The sequence below is a fragment of the Molossus molossus genome, unplaced genomic scaffold (genome assembly GCF_014108415.1).
Source record: "Molossus molossus isolate mMolMol1 unplaced genomic scaffold, mMolMol1.p scaffold_m16_p_13, whole genome shotgun sequence".
Classification (NCBI taxonomy): Eukaryota; Metazoa; Chordata; class Mammalia; order Chiroptera; family Molossidae; genus Molossus; species Molossus molossus.
In genome coordinates, this window is record NW_023425348.1 from 11,720,242 (window position 1) to 11,738,084 (window position 17,843).

Below are 17,843 nucleotides of genomic sequence, written 5' to 3' on the forward strand. Positions count from 1 at the left end.
GCGTGTGGTGCACCCTCCAGAGGACCGGAGCTCATTGCAACCTGCTCACCACGATCCTCCCCCTCCTTCCCAAATTCGCCGCCCCGGGCTGCACTATTACAAGCAGCGCGCCGCAGCCGTGCGGGAGTCCAGAAAGGCTGCGTGACCTTCCCGCGAACTCCGTCTCGGCTGGGGGGATGGAGGCCGCCCCCGGGCCTGCAGGCTGCGGATCGATCCCCCAGCCGACAGCCAACGCAAGTTCTGCCGGTCCAACCCCCGCCCTCCCTTGCTGCTTCCCCAGCCTAGCAGGCTTCTAACGCCCAGCTCGAGGCGCCCTCCCCTCGCTCCCGCAATAAAGTGAACCGGGGGGACGTTCCTCTGCGCCCGGGCCCCCTCCCCTCCCCCAGCCGCTAGCGCCGCTCGAGATCGCCGGCGGCGGGCCCCTTCCACCCCGCGGATCATAATGCCCGGGGCTCTCTCCTCCCCCTCTCTTAATCAGAAACGTGCTCGCGAGCCCCCCCTCCGCACGCATACATTAGGGTCTGCTTTGCATGCAGCGGCGGGCAGGGCGGGGAGCGGGGAGCCGCGAGGGGCGGGGGCGCCTCGCCCGCCTCTGCGCTCCGGGGCCCGTTAGCCACCCGACTCCGCTGCCTTGTACGCCGCCTCGGTGGCCGAGCGCGCGGGGCCCGGCCCTGCAGAGGGGCGCCGGGGACCCGCACCCGCCGCGCCTTCGGAGGCACTCCGGCAGGAAGATGGGAGGGGCCCCTTTTATTTCGTCGAGCGCGCTCATTGAAGGCCGCTCGGCCCCGCTCGCGGCGAGCCGGGCGCTTCCGTCCCGCGCAGCACCAGCCGGGTCTTTTATTCTGCGGCTGCGACGAGCGGCCCCCCTCGTGTCCGTGCCCGGAGGCGCAGCGGGCCCCTCGTCCCCGGCCCGGCGGCCGCGTTGTCCGGGCAGCGGCGCTCCCGGGCGGCCCGAGCCCCGCGCGCCCCGGGAACGTGTGTGAGCGGCCCGCGGGCTCCGGGCGGCAGGCGGCCCGGCGCCCTTCCGCCTCCATCGCTCCTGGGCGCGCCCCCTCCCCCTCTCCCCGGAACCCGCGCTCCGCGCCGGGCGCGCCCCCCCGGCCGCGCTCCCGGAGGGCGGGGCTCGCAGTTATCCAGCTCGCGGGGCGGCGGGCGGGCGGCGGCGCGGCCCGGGGCTCGGGGTGGCGCCGCGGCGGCCGGCGCGGCGCGCGGCCGGGGCCGGGCATCCAGGTTGCGGGGCGGGCGGCGCGGCCCGGCGCTCTGCATGGCGGCCGGCAGCGCGCAGGCCGCGGGGCGGCGCCGGGCGGCTTAGGCAGGTTCCGGGGCCCGCCGCCCCCCCCCCCGCCGCCCCGCCCCCCTGTGTTGTCGCCTCTCCCTCTCGCTGCTTCACTTCACGGGGCGAACATGGCGCACAGCTGTCGGTGGCGCTTCCCCGCCCGACCCGGGACCACCGGGGGCGGCGGCGGCGGGGGGCGCCGGGGCCTAGGGGGCGCCCCGCGGCAACGCGTCCCGGCCCTGCTGCTCCCCCCCGGGCCCCCGGCCGGCGGCGGCCCCGGGGCGCCCCCCTCCCCCCCGGCCGCGGCGGCCGCGGCGGCGGCGGCGGCGGGAAGCAGCGGGGCCGGGGCTGCAGGGGGAGCGGCCGCCGCCTCGGCAGCCTCGTCGTCGTCCGCCTCGTCCTCGACTTCGTCATCGTCCGCAGCCTCCTCCGGGCCGGCCCTGCTCCGGGTGGGCCCGGGCTTCGACGCGGCGCTGCAGGTCTCGGCCGCCATCGGCACCAACCTGCGCCGGTTCCGGGCGGTGTTTGGGGAGAGCGGCGGGGGAGGCGGCAGCGGAGAGGTAAGGGGGCGAGGAACCCCCAGGCCCGGGGTCTCGACCCTCTGCGAGCCTCCTCCCCTCCCCCATCCGGCTTGCGGAGCATCCCGACCCGGGCACCGGCCTGGGGTCCCTGACCCGGGCAGATGGCGCTCCCATCCCGGGACCCGCGGCAGCGGCCCGGCCCCAGGCGCCCTCCGCGGGGCGGGGACGCATCTGGCGGAGGGCGCGCGCCCCCGCCTCCCCCTGACCCTGGCCCGAATGCCTTGGCACGGACCCCTCGCGGGGCTTCCCATCCCGGGACCGAACCCCTCCTCCCCTGCGCAGATTACCTCATCCGAGCCCGATCCTCCCACCGCCCTGCTCGAGACCTGCTCCCTGCGCATCCCGCCGCCCGCTCCGGGCAGATGCTCGCCTCTCGGGCGGTCTCGCGGGCATCTCGGCCGATGGCCGCGTCCGGGCCCCGCTGCCCTCTCCGGGGCCCGGGCCCTCCCGGCACCACGCTTCTGGGGACCTGCGAGTCCCCGCTCCATCCCGGGGCCAGGTCCCGCACCCCGGCCACTCCCCCTTCCTTCACCTCCACCCCGCCCCCCGCCCCCCGCCCCAGCGGTAGGTGCTCGCTCCTCCCGCCCTCCCCCCGCAGGAAAAATCCACTTTCCTTTCCTGCTCGCTCCCTCCGCTCCCTCCGCGGGCCACGGCGAGGAGCCCTCTGCCGCGGTGTTTCCCCGTCTGGGGCGCGCGTCTCGCCCACGGGCAGCGGGGCCTGACTCTTCGCTGCACCCTTCCTCCTCGAGCGCGAGGGGTCCGGGGCATCTTTGGGGGGAGCGTCCCCTGTCCCCGGGGCTCCGAGGCGAGCAGCCTTCCCCCAGTCCCCTGCGGAGGAGGCAGGCTTGGCTTTCCCTCCGGCTCGGGGGAAGGGGCCCCTGCGCGGGGAGGTGTTCGTGGGGGGCCTGGGGCAGCTCCCCCCGGGGGAAGCAGCTGCTCTCCTGCCCCACCCACCGCGCCGGAGCGCGCCGTCCCCAGCCCGCTGCTCCCGGCTCCTTAGCGCCGGCATTCCATCCTCGGGCCTCTTCCTAGGCCGCCCCGGGGCGGGGCGGGGGCGCGGGGCGCAGCGGCGACGGGGCAGCTCTACTGGACTGTGCGGTGGCGGCTGCTGGTGGCTGGGGAGGGGGGCGCGAAGCAGAGTCCCTCCTTAGAAAGACGTAGGGTTCTCTCTCTGACTCACGATCTCTGCCCCTTCCACCCTGGGACTGGGGTGAGAGTGGGGATGCTTTGATACGCACTGCTCAGCCTCGCTCAGCCGAAAGAAAGTTGCCCCTGGGAGAGGAAGTGGAGTTCGGGTTCGGCCGCGGCCTTCACGCCTTGACTCCCCCCTGGATGCGGCAGGGAGAGGTGGAGTGGCAGGGGAAGGGGAAGAAGAGGATGAGGGATGCAGGAGGAGGAAGAGGGGCTGCTGGGGGCCAGAAGGAGGGAGGCATGGGGCTGCTGTTCTGGAGTGCTCTTGATTGAAACAGAAAGGGAAAGATAACCAGGCATTTCCTGCGTGCTCTGCCGTTGGTGCACACAGAGTATCCTGGGCAAACCCCTACCCCTATTGTGCCCCACACCCCTTTAGATAGATGCAGAGGTCCTGGGAAGAGAGGGGGGGGGGGAGACCCCAGCTATCCTGGCCCCTCCTTGCAAGGAGCTGGCATTTTTCAGTGGTTAGTCTTCCTGCCTCCTTTTTTAAATCCTTTCTAAGGCAGCCTGATCAGGAGGCTGACAGCCACCCGCCTTGTGATGGAGCAAGGAGGACATGATGGGGGCGTGTTCCTTGCTATGTAGCTAGCTGCAGCTCCTCTCTTCCTGCTCTCTGCTCTCTCTCCACCTCCTTTCCCAGCCTTCAGGAGGCAGCTGCAGGCAGCAGGGTTGCTTGAGACTATTTATTGGTTGCTGTAGATTATTATTTTTTTTTGAAAGGCCAATTCTGTATTTTTTAAGCTAACAACACAGATCCCAGGTAGTTGGAGAACCAAAGGCCTCATACATGACAAAAAGACTGAACCGTTCAGGTTACTTGCATGGAGTTGGTGCTTAAATGTGAGTTGATTTTGCTTTTCTAAAAGATACAGCAGCAAAAAAAAAAAACAACAACAACATTTCATTTACCTGCTTATTTTCAAAATTGAGACTTGCCTGGTTATTTATAGAATTTTAGCCCCATGTATATATTTCAGTATAATGAGAAAGTCTCCTTTAGGAGAAGTCAGTCTATTTTAAGGGGATCCTGAGAAGCATTTTCTTGTGTAGCATGTATGTATTTCCTATTGAAGGACCAAGTGTACACATTCCAAATGTTATCACATGTTAAAAAGCAAAGTTCTACACCGAGTTTTCAATTATAGCTTTTTAAGAGACTGGTGAGAAAGAGAGCCACCTGGATTCAGGGACCTAATGTCTGGGCACCAGAATATGTTATCTGTTGGTCTTTGATAAATCACCTTTCAAGTTTTAATCAGGTACTAACACTGTCTTATCTACTGGCATTATTTTGCTTAGCCGTAGTATGTAGTAGGTAGAGCCGGTTAAGGAATTGCAGTTATTTCAAAGAAGGTCATATTAGTAAGTTTTTTCTTCTTTTAAAAGTTTTGCCGGAACAGTAGTTGCTACTTCATTATGAGAAGAGTGGTTGACTGCTTACTTAAACTTGAGTAAATTTTCTGAATTGGGCTTAAATGAGCTGTTGTTTCATTGGTAAGCTATTTATGGGGAAGCCTGAGGCAGTCCAGTATGGGTCGGCGGTTCTGACTCGGGCTGGCTAACCCATAGTATGGTTTTTCACTAACTCATAATGATGGTGTTCTTTGCCCTGGTAGTTTCCAGTGTAGAACCCAAGCATTTTGTTACAGGGTCTTACAAATCAATAATAAAGTTCCAGAAGGGAGGTTTAGGATGTCCCTGTACCAATATACTTACAGCGTTCTAAAGATTGTCAGAATCCACACACAGCTCTGTATCAAGTCTTGCCTGGATTCATGGGCATGGTTTGTGACCCACGAATAATGGCTGTAATTGTCCACAACAAAACCTCAGTTAATACTTGTAGAACTGATAAGTTAAGGTGGTTGAAAGGTAACAGGACTCCCAGATCACTTCCCTGTGTGAACTCCCTTAGCCACAGGCTTGTCCTCCGCTGCTTGCTCCTAATTTCCCTCGTTGAATGGCCGTCTTCATAACTGCATGGAAGAGTTCTTCACGGCCAAATCCTGTCAGGCTGGGCTCATTACAGACGTCGGTGTTGCTGGCCTCCTGTTCTGGCTTTTGTGTGACAGGAAGTAGAATTAAAGTTGGATTTTTAAATGTTTTTATTGAGCACTGTAAGAAATCACAGCGATCTGCTTCTGTGCCTTCCTTCCGGCCTGGTCAGGGCCTCCCTTTCCTGGGGACGGTCTCGCTAGTGTTGATGTTGTTCTACTTTGCCATCTAAATAAACAGCACAGCATCTTCTCTGTTCGCTAGAATTTGGGCTGTTTTCATATGAACCCCAGAAATGGTGTATCCGCCACTAGTCTTTGTTTATTAATTTCGTAATCCACTTACCTTCCCTACCGCCTCACAAAATGTGGAAAGCAGACTTTCCACCCTGATCATAAACTGTGGCGAACTTGAACTAGAAATAAATGGAAACTGAATTGCATGTGTGTCTAAGAGAGAAGCACTGATAGGATGGACACTAGAGGGAAATACACACGTTGACGTGTATTTGCCTTCATTTGAAGTGGCGGTTTAGTTGAGGTAGACTGAGGTGGGCTCTCGGGTTGGGCTTCGAAAAGATGGTTCTGTCGTGGACGAGTTCTGTGATTTTTTTTCCATTCCTGTTTATTGGGCACATGTACCAAGAGTGGGAGTTGCTCCTTCATTGCCTTCAGGGCCAGTCCTGAGCCTGGCAGAATGCAGTGGAGACCCCAGTGGACCAGAAGAAGCCTTGCAGCGGGAGTCAGCCGATGGGGACTCGCACGCACCTCTCACTGTTCAGTGGGGGGATCTTGGGCAGCTCACTTTTAACCTTCCTTCTGATCCGGACAATGAAAGGGATGGCTTAATAGTAGCTCATTCATTCTTTTCCACTCAGTGTTAATTTGTTGGTCAGGTCAAAACTACTTTTTCTGAGTTTCTTTAAAGAGAGTCAGGACCTCGCTTTGGTTATTTTTAATACCAGGTTGTACATTTGCCCATATCGCCGGCATTATTGGGACGGGAAATAATCAACGTGGTGGGGAAGTGTCATTGTAGGAACAAAATATAAGGATTTGACTACGTGGAAAAAGTTCTTTGCTGAAGTTGACCAATTTTAATTGCAAGAAAAACGAAGATCAGATTTTAAAGATAACTCATCTGGTGTTTGGAGTCCCTCTTGTTTGGCTGAATTTGTTTTCATTTTTCATTGTAGTAGATTTATGGTTCAAAAGGGAAGTTATTTTCAGACTAGGTGTTGTATTCCTCTAGTTGTGTGAGCTTTTAAATGTGCTTTCAATTATTTTTTGAGAGAAACACTGATGTGAGAAACATCTATTGGCTGCCTCCTGCACGCCCCCTACTGGGGATCAAAGCTGCAACCGGACATGTGCCCTGACCAGGAATCTAACCAGGACCTCTCAGTCGGTGGGCGGTGCTCAGTCCACTGAGCCACACAGTCTGGGCTAGATGTGAGAGCTTTGAAATGAACAGGAAGATCCAACATACTCGTGTATTTATAAATCCAAAGTGACAGTACCTACATTGCAAGGAGTGATTATTATGCTGTAAAGTGTAGTACTTTCATTTGTACTGAACTTTTTTCATTTAGAACTTTTCCTCTGTCACTGAAAACCATGTGAATGTAGTTTACCTTCCATTTAGTTGTCTTAAGGCACAGGCTCCTAACGTTGAGAAGAGGAAGTCCTTGCATCCTGCCTCACTTCCCACCTGTTCGTTCACCTTGGCGCTGTCTCTCCATTGAGCTGTGCCGACTCGTGCCCACTGCCTTCCCTGCCCTGTGGCCAGTGAGGTTGCTACAGTGCTTTGCCTGCTCTGAGGCATCACTTTTCAGTGCCTCTCTCTTTTGGAGACTCACTGTATTTTCATTGTAAGTCTCCTAATTAAGCTCTCTTTGCACCTGCCCACGTTCCACTGGTGTCGGCGGAGAACTTCAGCTTGCTTCTGGGTTTAACTGAAGGCCTTCTTGTCTCTTTCCATTCTTCCTCTGCCAAGGTGGAGAGCCCAGTGGTACAGACCTTGGAGAAAGGGGGAATCGTTGTCACTCCTTTGGGGAGGAGTTTATCCTAGGCTTGCTGGGATGGAACCTCCTTTTGCATGCCTATGTTATCTTTGGTATTAAGAAAGGTACAATTACTAATGACTTGGACATGTGGCATCTACATTTTAATCAGATTCTTAATCCTGCAGGTACGAGTTGGAAAGGGAAGCCGGAGCTCACTGTTAAAAGTGTCTGGGTCTTATCTGGAGGACTGGTTGGAAGCTTGATAAGTAGAACCTGGTATGGAGTAAATCACAGACTTGTGATTTTTGCGGACTGGTAGGTTGTGAAGACAATCAGCGAGATACGGCTTGCTCCTGAGTTGTGTCAGATTTTAAAACATTGAATGAAAGTCGACTGAGGTTTGAATGGACTTTTCTATCAGAAAAGACTTCGGGAAGTTCTGGAAATCATTGAGCTAATGAAGAATACTCTTGTCCACGCCAGGATTTCTTGGGAAGTGTGGGAATTGGCTAGGTTTCTAGAGCAGTGTTGGAATAGGTAAGATGATTTCTCTGGAAGACGGAGCCCCACTTCGTTTTCCATAGTATTAGTGCACAAAACAGCACGTCTTGAGTGGATCGATACGTGGCGTGCTCTTTGTCAGGGAGAAGGGATCCTAAATCCTTCACCTGGGCCCAGACGGTTGCATTGATCACGCCAATATGAGGCAGGCAGACAAAGGGCCACTTTTTTAGTTGTCCTTTCCATGGGTTGTGAAGACGGCCTGAATGAATGGATGGACCGGCCTTTATGGCCTACATTTAAAGGAGCCGGAGGCCTGCACAATTACACCTGAGGACGGGTGGGTTTATGGCCTCATTCCCCAGCTGCTGGCGTTTACGACAGCGTGGGTGCCACTGGCCCTGTGGCCGAGGTGGATTATGTTGGGACTGGAGAGAAAAGGGGTCCTTTGTTGGCCTTTTCGTTTTCCTCCTCAATACGGTCTCCCCCGAGGAAACGCAGACACTTGGACCGAGGGAATGACATCCCATAAAATGGTTCTTTATGTTTTTAAAACGGATGAGCTGCTTTTCTTGACCTATGCAGAGAAATCCATACTGCCGCTGTTAAATATTTCAGGGCGCTTCTGCCTCGTCAGGTTACACAGCAGCCGGCAGCAGCCTCTGGAGGCACGCACCCCAGCGCCCCGGTGGACGGGGGAGAACTTTGCCGAGCGACGTGTAGTTGTTTGGATGACCCGAATGCCTTGTTAGCGTTAGTGTAACGCTTGGTAGAGGCCAAACTTGGTTTCATCTTTCAGATGTTGAGTGTACTACGCTAATGAGTTTTAACAGTTAACTACATAAATGTAAGAGTTAGTAGGCAGTTTTCTGTGCTGTGTATGAAAATTCCCCTTTCTTTGAAATGAGTAGTTGTTTTTCTATTTGACAAATAGCCCGAAGGGATTTCCCCTGATATCTTACCTTTAATTATTGCCATAGCAATGCCTTGCATGGTACCCAGGGTAGGATCGTCTATTCCATTGGCATTATTTCTGGAGTTGGAATTTCTTCCATATGTTTTACCTGTGTTCTTGCATTTCTGCTTCTGTGTTTGGTGAGAATGTTTGGGCATAGATATTTTGCTGTCTCTCAGCAGTGAGAACTAGGAACCTTCCTAACGTTGGAACTGTTTTAGAGAGATCCCACCCTTAGGATTCATGCTTTGCTGAAGCATAGTTGTTTCTTACCTTATAGCATCAGAGTAATTGTGGCTTTCGGTCTTGAACTAGGAAAGTAATGTTATTTGTGAGGAATGTTTTTGGAGAAAATTTTTTTCATTAAGTTCTTTGTACTATCTCAACTCTAAAAACTGGGGAGAAGTTAATCACAAATATCTAGAATAAATATCTGTACTGAAGAATAAGTATTTATACATGCCTGTATTCAACTTCTGTTCGTCTGTGAGTATTAACACATTTTTAATTCAAACACAAGCGTGCCACATTGTCCCTAGATTATTGCCTTTAATTATAAGCAGTAAAACCATGTGGATAACATCTCTTTAAGCTTAGTTAATGAGGAAATCCTTTTGTAATCTCTCCAGCTAGGATTTTTATTTATGCATATATAAATACCTTCACAAAGGAGGGGAGAATCTCATGCTCTCATCTGTAGTCGTATGAGACAATATACACAGTAGTATAATTAAGATCTATTAAAACCATGGGCTCTGGATCTAGACTGCCTGGTTCCGGCCTTGGCTCCGCCCTTTATTAATTGAGTGACATTTGAAAAATTTCTTAACCTCTACATGCTTTAGTTTCTTCATTTGTAAGTTACCATCAATCACGCTTATTAAGATTATTAAGATTATTGTGAAACGCAATTGAAATTATGCCTGCAAAGTACTTAGCATTTAGCCTGATACATAGGAAGTCCTAATCATTACGAGGACTCAGATTGACATGATGTTGCCGCTATAATCTTGTTTTCACCAAAATAACTGGTTTTCATCATTTTGAGGTATACATCAATATCTGCTTGAATGCTATAATCTTGACGTTAGAATGTTCTTGATTTTAGTGTGGGTATTACGTTCATCCGTAAGCTAGAACCAAACTGAAGGCCAGCCGTTGATCTTGGTAACAGTAGGTATCCTTGGTCTTCACCTGGAACACAATCAGAGATACGGCGGCAGAAAAGGGACAAGGGAGCACTAGACAGCGAACAGCAAGGCGGACCACCCAGGAGCACAGTGCGCCCAGGAGCCAGGGCAGCTGGCCTGGAGTTGCTCCTTCGGTCTCAGACCAGCTCTTTGTGTTGTTTTGAGATGGTGAGCGCTGGGTGACCCCTACAACAACACGGAGGCTCTTCAGGGTTCTTGGCCCCCAGGTTCAGATCCATTGGTCCGTCCTTGGGAACTATTTGACATTTGTGTTCAGGTTTCTGCTTGGGAGAATAAGTCCACAGAAATCAGTGCAGTTAATAGTTTAATTACAGAAGAAATTCTGAGTTGTTGGTTACAGTTTCTGGTGGTTGTAACTTAACTTGAGAAATTAAAAATAACCACAAAGAGGACAGTCAAAAACAGGTAAATGTTTTTTGTTTATTTTTCAATTATAGTTAACATTCACTCTTATATTAGTTTCAGGTGGATAGTATAGTGGTGAGATGTTTGTATGACTTATGAAGTGATCCCTGTGATAAACCTAGTACCCCTGACACTGTAAATAGTTATAATGAACTGGCTACATTCCCTGCACTGTGCTTTATACCCACAGATTAAAGTTTAGGGATAAAATACAGTTCTGCTTTATCGCTCTTCAATAAAAAGTTTGCTCAGATGTCTAATGTACCATCTTTTACAGATGAAGAAAATGAGACAGACAAGTTCAGCTGTTCTCCTTAAGTCACGTGGCTAGTGAGTGGCTAGGATGGAAATCCGAACTGTATTTATTTGAAAGCTCATTCATCCTGTCTGGACTTTAACTTCTTTCTCTTCCCACGCAACCCAGTCAATATCGGAGGCTCCTCCGTGATATTTGTGTAGTGTTTATTTAATCTGGCCGTGCTTTTCTGTTTTCAACACCCTACTGTAAATTTCCATGACCTTTGCATGGGTGATTATCATCATCTGCCTGTCTTCCTGTTCACTGTATACAGTGTTACTCGTGGTCCTTAAATTCACAGCTGATTATGTCACCTCACTCTTAAACTCCTTTGACCTCTCACTGAATATGAAACAGGACTGAAAGTCCTGCCTTCGCAGTCTGGCTAGCCTACCTTCACTACCTCCGTGCGTTTCGAACATCATCTCTTGAGCACATACTCTCGTGTATGAGCTTCAGCCAGGTTGTGCTACCACAGTGCGTGTACCTGCTTTCACACCTTGGCTAATGCCTCTTCTCAAAGCTTTTCCAGTCGCGCCCTCGGGCTCCGATCCTCAGATGCCTGCTCTCCTAGGAAGGTTTTACAGAAACCCCTACCAGCTGAGACTCGGCTTCTCACTTCCTGGGGTTTTGTTTGTTTTGTTTTGTTTCTTTGTACTTTACACTCACCCTTAAAGCATTTACTCCAAGATATTTTTCTTTCTTTTTTTAAAATTGGTTTTAGAGAAGTAGGAGGGGGAGGGAGGGAGAGAGAAACATGGATATTAGGCAGATACATTGATCGGTCGCCTCCTGCATGCTCCCTGAGGGGATCGAACCTGCGACCCAGGAATGTGCCCCGACTGGGAATTGAACACATGGCCTTCTGGTGCACCTGACAGTGCTCCAACCAGCTGAGCCACACCGGCCAGTGCTCCGGGGTATTTTACATTGTAAATACTTTTCCTCTCTCCTTCCCCATTTAGACTGATTTCTTTAAGACAGGGGCCATTTCTAAGTCATCATTTATGTTTTATATTTGCAGTGGACGCATGGAAGGTTATCAGTGAGCGTTGAATTGGAAATTTGATATACTTACAATTTTTAGGAATGTATTGCAAGGGCATACTACATGTAAGCTATTCATGTAGTACAAGTCTATTAGCAGGACAATTTTGAGAAAAATAATTATTTTTTTTTATTTGAGAGAGAGCGAGGGGAAGGGAGGGAGGAGGAGAAACATCAATTTGTTGTTCCGCTTATTCGTGCATTCATGGGTGTCCTGGGGCAATGCTCCAACCCACTGAGCTACCAGGCCACGGCGAGAAATTAAAAAAAAAAAATAGTGAACTCACTTAAGTATCACAGAGGGAAGCCCAAGAGCCACCTCAGGACATTATGTACAAGTGCGGATCAGGCTTTAAAAGTGATGAGTGATGTCCTGATGGGATGGCGTCCTTTCTTTTATAGGTACCGCTGGGCCCTCGGCTCACAGGGGTTCAGGGGACCTCGGAGGCGGTTCCGGGCTCGCAAGGTGGTTACAGGGTTGGAAGTGCGTCCTGTGAGGAGGGTTGGGAGAAGGAAAGGTTGAGAGGCAACTTAATAACTCTTCCAAAAACATGAATGGGTCCGTTATTAGGAACGGTAACCAGCTGTTTTCCAGGTCCACTGATACTAGAATAAGAGGAAAATAGATCAGAACTGAAGCAGAGGGTAGCTGTGCAGATACTTGCTGCTGATGACGGTGGTAGCGAAGCGATGGTCCAGAGGGTACCAAAATAATTTTTTGATCTTCTCTGGAGGTGAATTTTACAAACACAGTTTTATTTATATATGTAGGTATATAATGACCTTTCAAGCTACCTTCTCATTCTGTGGATCAGTGAGTGTGTTTCTATTCAGATCCTAGAGGGCTCGATCATGTTTTGTACCTTTTGATGTTACACAAGGGGTCCCAGGGCCTCTTTGGCTCCCCAAGAAGTATTTGATTTGAATTGTCAATTTATGGCAATAATTAACTTTCAGTAGTAAACGCCAGAGAAATGTCGTTATGAAATGATTTTATAGTGGTTTTATAGGAGAATAAAATTTTAGTAGATGGAGCTAAGAGAGAAGTCCTCAGCATCAGGAGAAACCAGGGAAAACAGTAGGCGTGGTTTCAATATAGGAAACAAGTCAGCGTTTGTAGCTTTTTGTCCATTTTCAGTGGTAGTTTAAAGAGATGTGCTTCAGAATATTGCTTGTCAAGGTTCTCACTGCGTGAGGACGTATGATTGCCAAGCGCTTTGTAAACCCTTCCCCATCCAAAGTAAGTCTGCTTCGTGTGAATGAGGATTACCGAGTTCTCTGACCCCTAGCTTTGGAGGCTGTGCGGAGGGCTTGCATCATTCAGAATGAAACCTTTGAGATATGTTGGGTTGCAGAAAGCATTTCCTGTACAGTCAGAATGAAAACTGAATTGGGATTATTCATGTAGAGTACCAAAAGTCTGGGCAGGCTGCTGTTAATACCAGCTCTTAGTTCTCAAACCTTGATTGAGTTACTGAAGCTTTAGGACTTTTGCATTTAGTCCTGGAATTGTGTCTAAATCCCTTCTTTTACGTGAACTGATACTTGGTTTATTTAAGGTTATTTACACATGATGACTATTTGCTACGTTTCATTATAGGAAATGCTGTTCACTCTTAACCAGTTAACCTCATAAAGTGACGCGTTCTGAGCTGCAGGAATTCTGCAGGTGGTGGCAAAGCGAAGGCAGCTCGGTCCTGATTGTAAAAGTGGGTGTCATTGGAGAAACTCTGGGAACTGGGAATCTAAACGATTCGTAGTTTCCCTATAGCCGAATTGCTGCTGGTCATACAGGTGTAATTCAGAAAGCAAGAGGTTATAAAAGCAAAGAATAACTCATATGCTTCTTCATTCTACTTGACAGACCAGTGCTGGACGAATAAAAAGCACCAGGGACTTTTTAAAAATAAAATAGGTTAATGCCACATAATGTGGGCTTCTCAGAATGTGATGGCAACCTTCCAAATACGGTTTGGTGTCAGGAGAGAGAGTCCTTCGGTTTCTGAGATATTGAGAACATAACACTTCCAAACTCATGTATTGACATTCATCCCTAAAGAATATCGGGTCAAGCCTGGCTGGTTTTGCTCAGTGGTTAGAGCGTCGACCCGAGGACCAATGAGTTGCAGGTTCGATTTCAGCCAAGGGCACGCACCTCAGTTGCAGTTTGTCCCCAGCCCTGGTCAGGACCCTGGTTGGGGTCCTGCGGGAGGCAGCCAGTCGATGTTTCTCTCTCTCCCCCTTTCTCTCCCCCTCTCTCCTTCCCACTCTATCTGAAGATAAATAGTAAAATATCCTTGGGTGAGGATTTAAAAAAAAAATTTTTTTTTAAATTGGGTCAGTTTTTGTGTTGGCTGACTTGGTAGCTTTGTTTTGTTGTCCAAAGAAATGCTCGTTTTTGTCGTCTGACTTAGCCAGGGCTCCTTCAGAAAACGGACTGCGGGGAACCCCACTACCTGCAGAGGAAAGGAGGCTGTGGACTCCTCACTGTCGCTGTCGGTCATTCAAAGCACATCTCCCAGGACAGAGCAGCCTGAGTTTTGCACCGAGAGAACAACAAGCTGGAAGAGAAAGATAGAAAGTTATGGTAGGACCTTGTCGTTGAATGAACACACAGTGCAAAATGAAGTTAGCTATGTACAGGTGGCATACGGGGGAGTAAAACCTCTCATCATAAAAAGGACCATCTCTGAAAAGTGTTGGTGGTGTTTAATCTTCCCAGCCTGCTCAGGTGGGTCCGGCCCCTTTGTGGTGCTTCCCTGTTAAACAGCAGAGCGCACCCCGTGAGTGTGCAGATAGAGCAGGTCAGGCCTGAACCTAGGAGTCTGAAATAAGCCTTTCTTGCTATTTTGTTTTGATTTTTGAGATCCTACAAAGTGATTTGAGGCATTGCCAAGAATCTGCATAGCTTTCCATCTGATGTAGTGAGTTTCTTTTGCCGTTGCTTTTCTCTAAGACAAATGAGCAACTTCGTGGCTACTCCTTTCGGAAGCAGGATGGGCAGAGCACACCTGTGTCATTGACGAGCTGTGTGGAGCATCTCTGCTGCTTGCTCATGTTGACATGGAGGGAGAATGAGGGGGCGCGGGGCAGTTGCTAGGCAGAATTCAGTTAAATATTTGGAAACAGATTTCACTCTTGTGTGGGTGAAAATTTCACCAGCCATTGTTATTGAACAACAGTAGGTTGCTTTTCACTGTTTAATTCTAGGTGACTCTTTGGGTTCTCATTTCTCAGTATCAGGCAGGAATTATATTTAAAACTATTTCAGTCTCTTCTTGTCTGTTATGTGTTCAAACAAGCACTGTTCTTTTTCATGCACCAGTAACAGAACCTGGGATTGACCTGCCCCTGCCCGCCTGTTGACTAGACGGGTGTTCGTTCAGTCACTGCGAACCTCTCTCGAGGACCTGGGTTTCAAAACTCTCTTGGCTTAAGAAGAGTTTAAGATGTCCGTGCATTTGACTGTGCTCGAACATATCATACTTTTCCTTTCTGTAGATTCAACCCCATTGTTATATTCCACTGTTTGGAAATGACAGACAGATGTCACTATATTTTCTTCCAAAACAAAGGATGAAAGAGTGCGTGCAGAGGCTGATTTTCCCCCTAAATGGCATTCATAAATAGGGAACTCTACAAATTAAAAAATGGAGCCGGGCTGGTGTGGCTCAGTGGTTGAGCGTTGACCCTGCACCAACAGGTTGCAGGTTTGATTCCTGCTCAGGGCACACGCCCATGTTGTGGGCTCGATCCCCAGTGGGGGGCTTGCAGGAGGCGCCAGTCGATGTTCTCTCTCATTGATGTTTTTCTCTCTCTCTCTCCCCCTCTCTTTTCCTCTCTAAAATCAATAAAGAAAAAAAATTAAGAATAAAAAGAAATGGAGAGATTGAAAACTGGAATCATTTTTTTTTTTTTCTTATCCTCACCCGAGGACATTTTTCCACTTTTTGTTGCAGATAGAATGGGAGGGAGAGAGAGGAAGAGAGAGAGAGAGAAAAACATCGACGTGAAAAGGACACATCAAGTGGCTGCCTCCTGCACGACCCAACCAGGGCCAGGGACAAACTGCAACCGAGGTACGTGCCCCCAGTGGGAACCGAACTGGGCTCTCTCTGGACCACAGGCCGACACTCCAACCACTGAGCCAAACCGGCCAGGGCTGGAATCATTTTTTTAAAAAAATTTTTTAAGAGAGGAAGGGAAAGAGAGAAACATCAATGTGAGAGAAACATCGATTGGCCCGCCTCCTGCATGACCCCCCAGGGGGATCAAGCCCACAACCTGGGCATGTGCCCTGATTGGGAATTGAACCGACACTTCTCAGTCCATGGGACAATGCTTAATCCACTGAGCCACACCAGCCGGGCTAAAATTCATTTTTTAAGAACGTATTTTGCCCTGGCCGATTTAGCTCAGCGGTTAGAGCATTGGCCTGCGGAACAAAAGAGTCCCAGGTTCGATTCCAGCCAAGGGCACGTACCTTGGTCATGATTCGTCCTTGGCCCCAGTTGGGTCGTGCAGGAGGCAATCAATTGATGTGTCTCTCTCACATCGATATTTCTCTCTCTCTGCCTCTCTTCCTCCCTCTCTTCTTCCCGCTCTATCTGAAAATAAATGGAAAAGTATCCTCAGGTGAGGATTTTTTTTAAAAAAGGAACATATTTTATGTACCAGGCGGATGACCAAGTGCCGGGCATTGGTATTGAACAAATTCTTTCCCTCATGGAACTTACTATCTAATTTCTTTTTACGGAGCTCATCTGAAAATATAGCATGACTGTTAGTACTAAAATTATAATGCTTTGCAAGATGCTTTGGAAATTGAATGTTAACAGTTGTTCTTGGGAGCATTGCAAGTAGTGCTCCTCATTTACTGACTCTTGAGGCAGTTATACCAAGTGTAGTATATGAATCAAGATATTTTTAATGTTCTTAAGGTGTTTAATAGCTTTTTCTTGCCCAGCTGGTGTGGCTCAGTGAATTGAGCGCTGCCCCATGGGCTGAGAGCTCGGAGTTCGATATCTGGTCAGGGCACATGCCCGGGTGGGGGCTCGATCCCCAGTAGGGGGCGCACGGGAGGCAGCTGATGATTCTCTCTCTCGTTGATGTTTCTGTCTCTCCCTCTCTCTCAAAAAAGTCAATAAAAACATAATTTTGAAAAATAGTTATTTTCTTCCTGTTACAAGAGAAGCTAAGTGCCACCTGGCACTCTGGGTTCCTTCCCTCCTCCTCTGCCCAGGCTGTTTCTGCGGTCTGCTCCTCTGCCCTGTGTCGCAGTGCTCACGTCTGGGTGGACCTCACCAGCACAGCACTGTCTGTCTCTGCAGCCCTTCCAACACCCTTGACCCCACATCCTCCTCTAGCTACGGCCCAGATCTCTGTTCCTTTCACAGCAGAACTTCTCGAAAATGCTGTCTCCACTCTCGCCTCTTACCCCGTGTCAGCCCCTCCGCTGGCTTTTATCCCCGTGAGTCCTGGAAAATCTCTTCTCGAGGTCCTTGAGGGCTCTGGCCAGGCTGAGTGCACCAGTCTCAGTTCTCATCCTATTAGCCCTTTGGGCGGCGTTCAAACCAGCTGACCGCTGCCTTCTTGAAACACTCTTTTCTTGGATTCTGTAACACTACACCCGACCTGCTGCTTTCTGAACGCGCAGGTTATTAATTTTCAGTATTCTGTATGGCCTCCCTCTGCTTGGGCCACCGTCTCCGTCTACACACTCTCCCTGGGAGACCTCATCCCAACGCCGAGGGTCGCTGCATCTCTCTCTAACCCTGACTGCTGCTGCTCGGCCCAGACTGTGTGCCCAGGAGCCTACTTGGCATTTCCGTTTGGCTGATAATACCAGCGGTGAGCACTGGTTGAGTGTTTGTTGTGGGCCAGGCCGTGTTCACCTGTGTTACTCCAGCTGATCTGGACCACCCTCCGAGGCGGCACCCCTGTTCCCAGGCCAGGAAGTAGGGGTGCACCTGGTCGTTGCCTTAGACTCGGCGCCTCCAAAAAGTCTTCACTTTCTCCTTTCTCCTGGTTTTGGGCTGACTTTGCTACTTACCCATTGATCAGGCCTGAAATTTAAGTTATCCTTGATTTCTTCTCTATTTATAGTCCAAAGAACCCATCAGCAAAGTCTTTCTACCCGACCTCCGAAATACCGTAAATCCAAGGTCCTCTCGTTGGTTCTCCCACCGGAGCCCCAGACGTGGGCCTTAGACTCTTGGCTACCTGGTCGTCTGCTTCCTGCGTCCTTCCCTCACTAAGGGTGGCTCTTCAACAGCAGCTGTGTGCTCCAGGAGCGAGCCAGGCAAAGATGATTATTCCCTCTCTTTTTAAATCCTCACCTGAGGGTATTTTCCATCGATTTTTACATAGACTGGG

General features: G+C 50.5%; 1 protein-coding gene across 1 annotated transcript in view; it reads left to right on the top strand.

Annotated features, from left to right (window-relative positions):
* Positions 1-1,404: 1,404 nt before the first annotated feature.
* Positions 1,405-17,843, top strand: part of KMT2A (lysine methyltransferase 2A) — an 83,408-nt gene continuing 66,969 nt past the window's right edge. The window contains exon 1 of the mRNA XM_036260227.1: positions 1,405-1,836. Coding sequence (XP_036116120.1) covers positions 1,405-1,836 — 432 coding nt within the window. The remainder of the gene's footprint in view (positions 1,837-17,843) is intronic.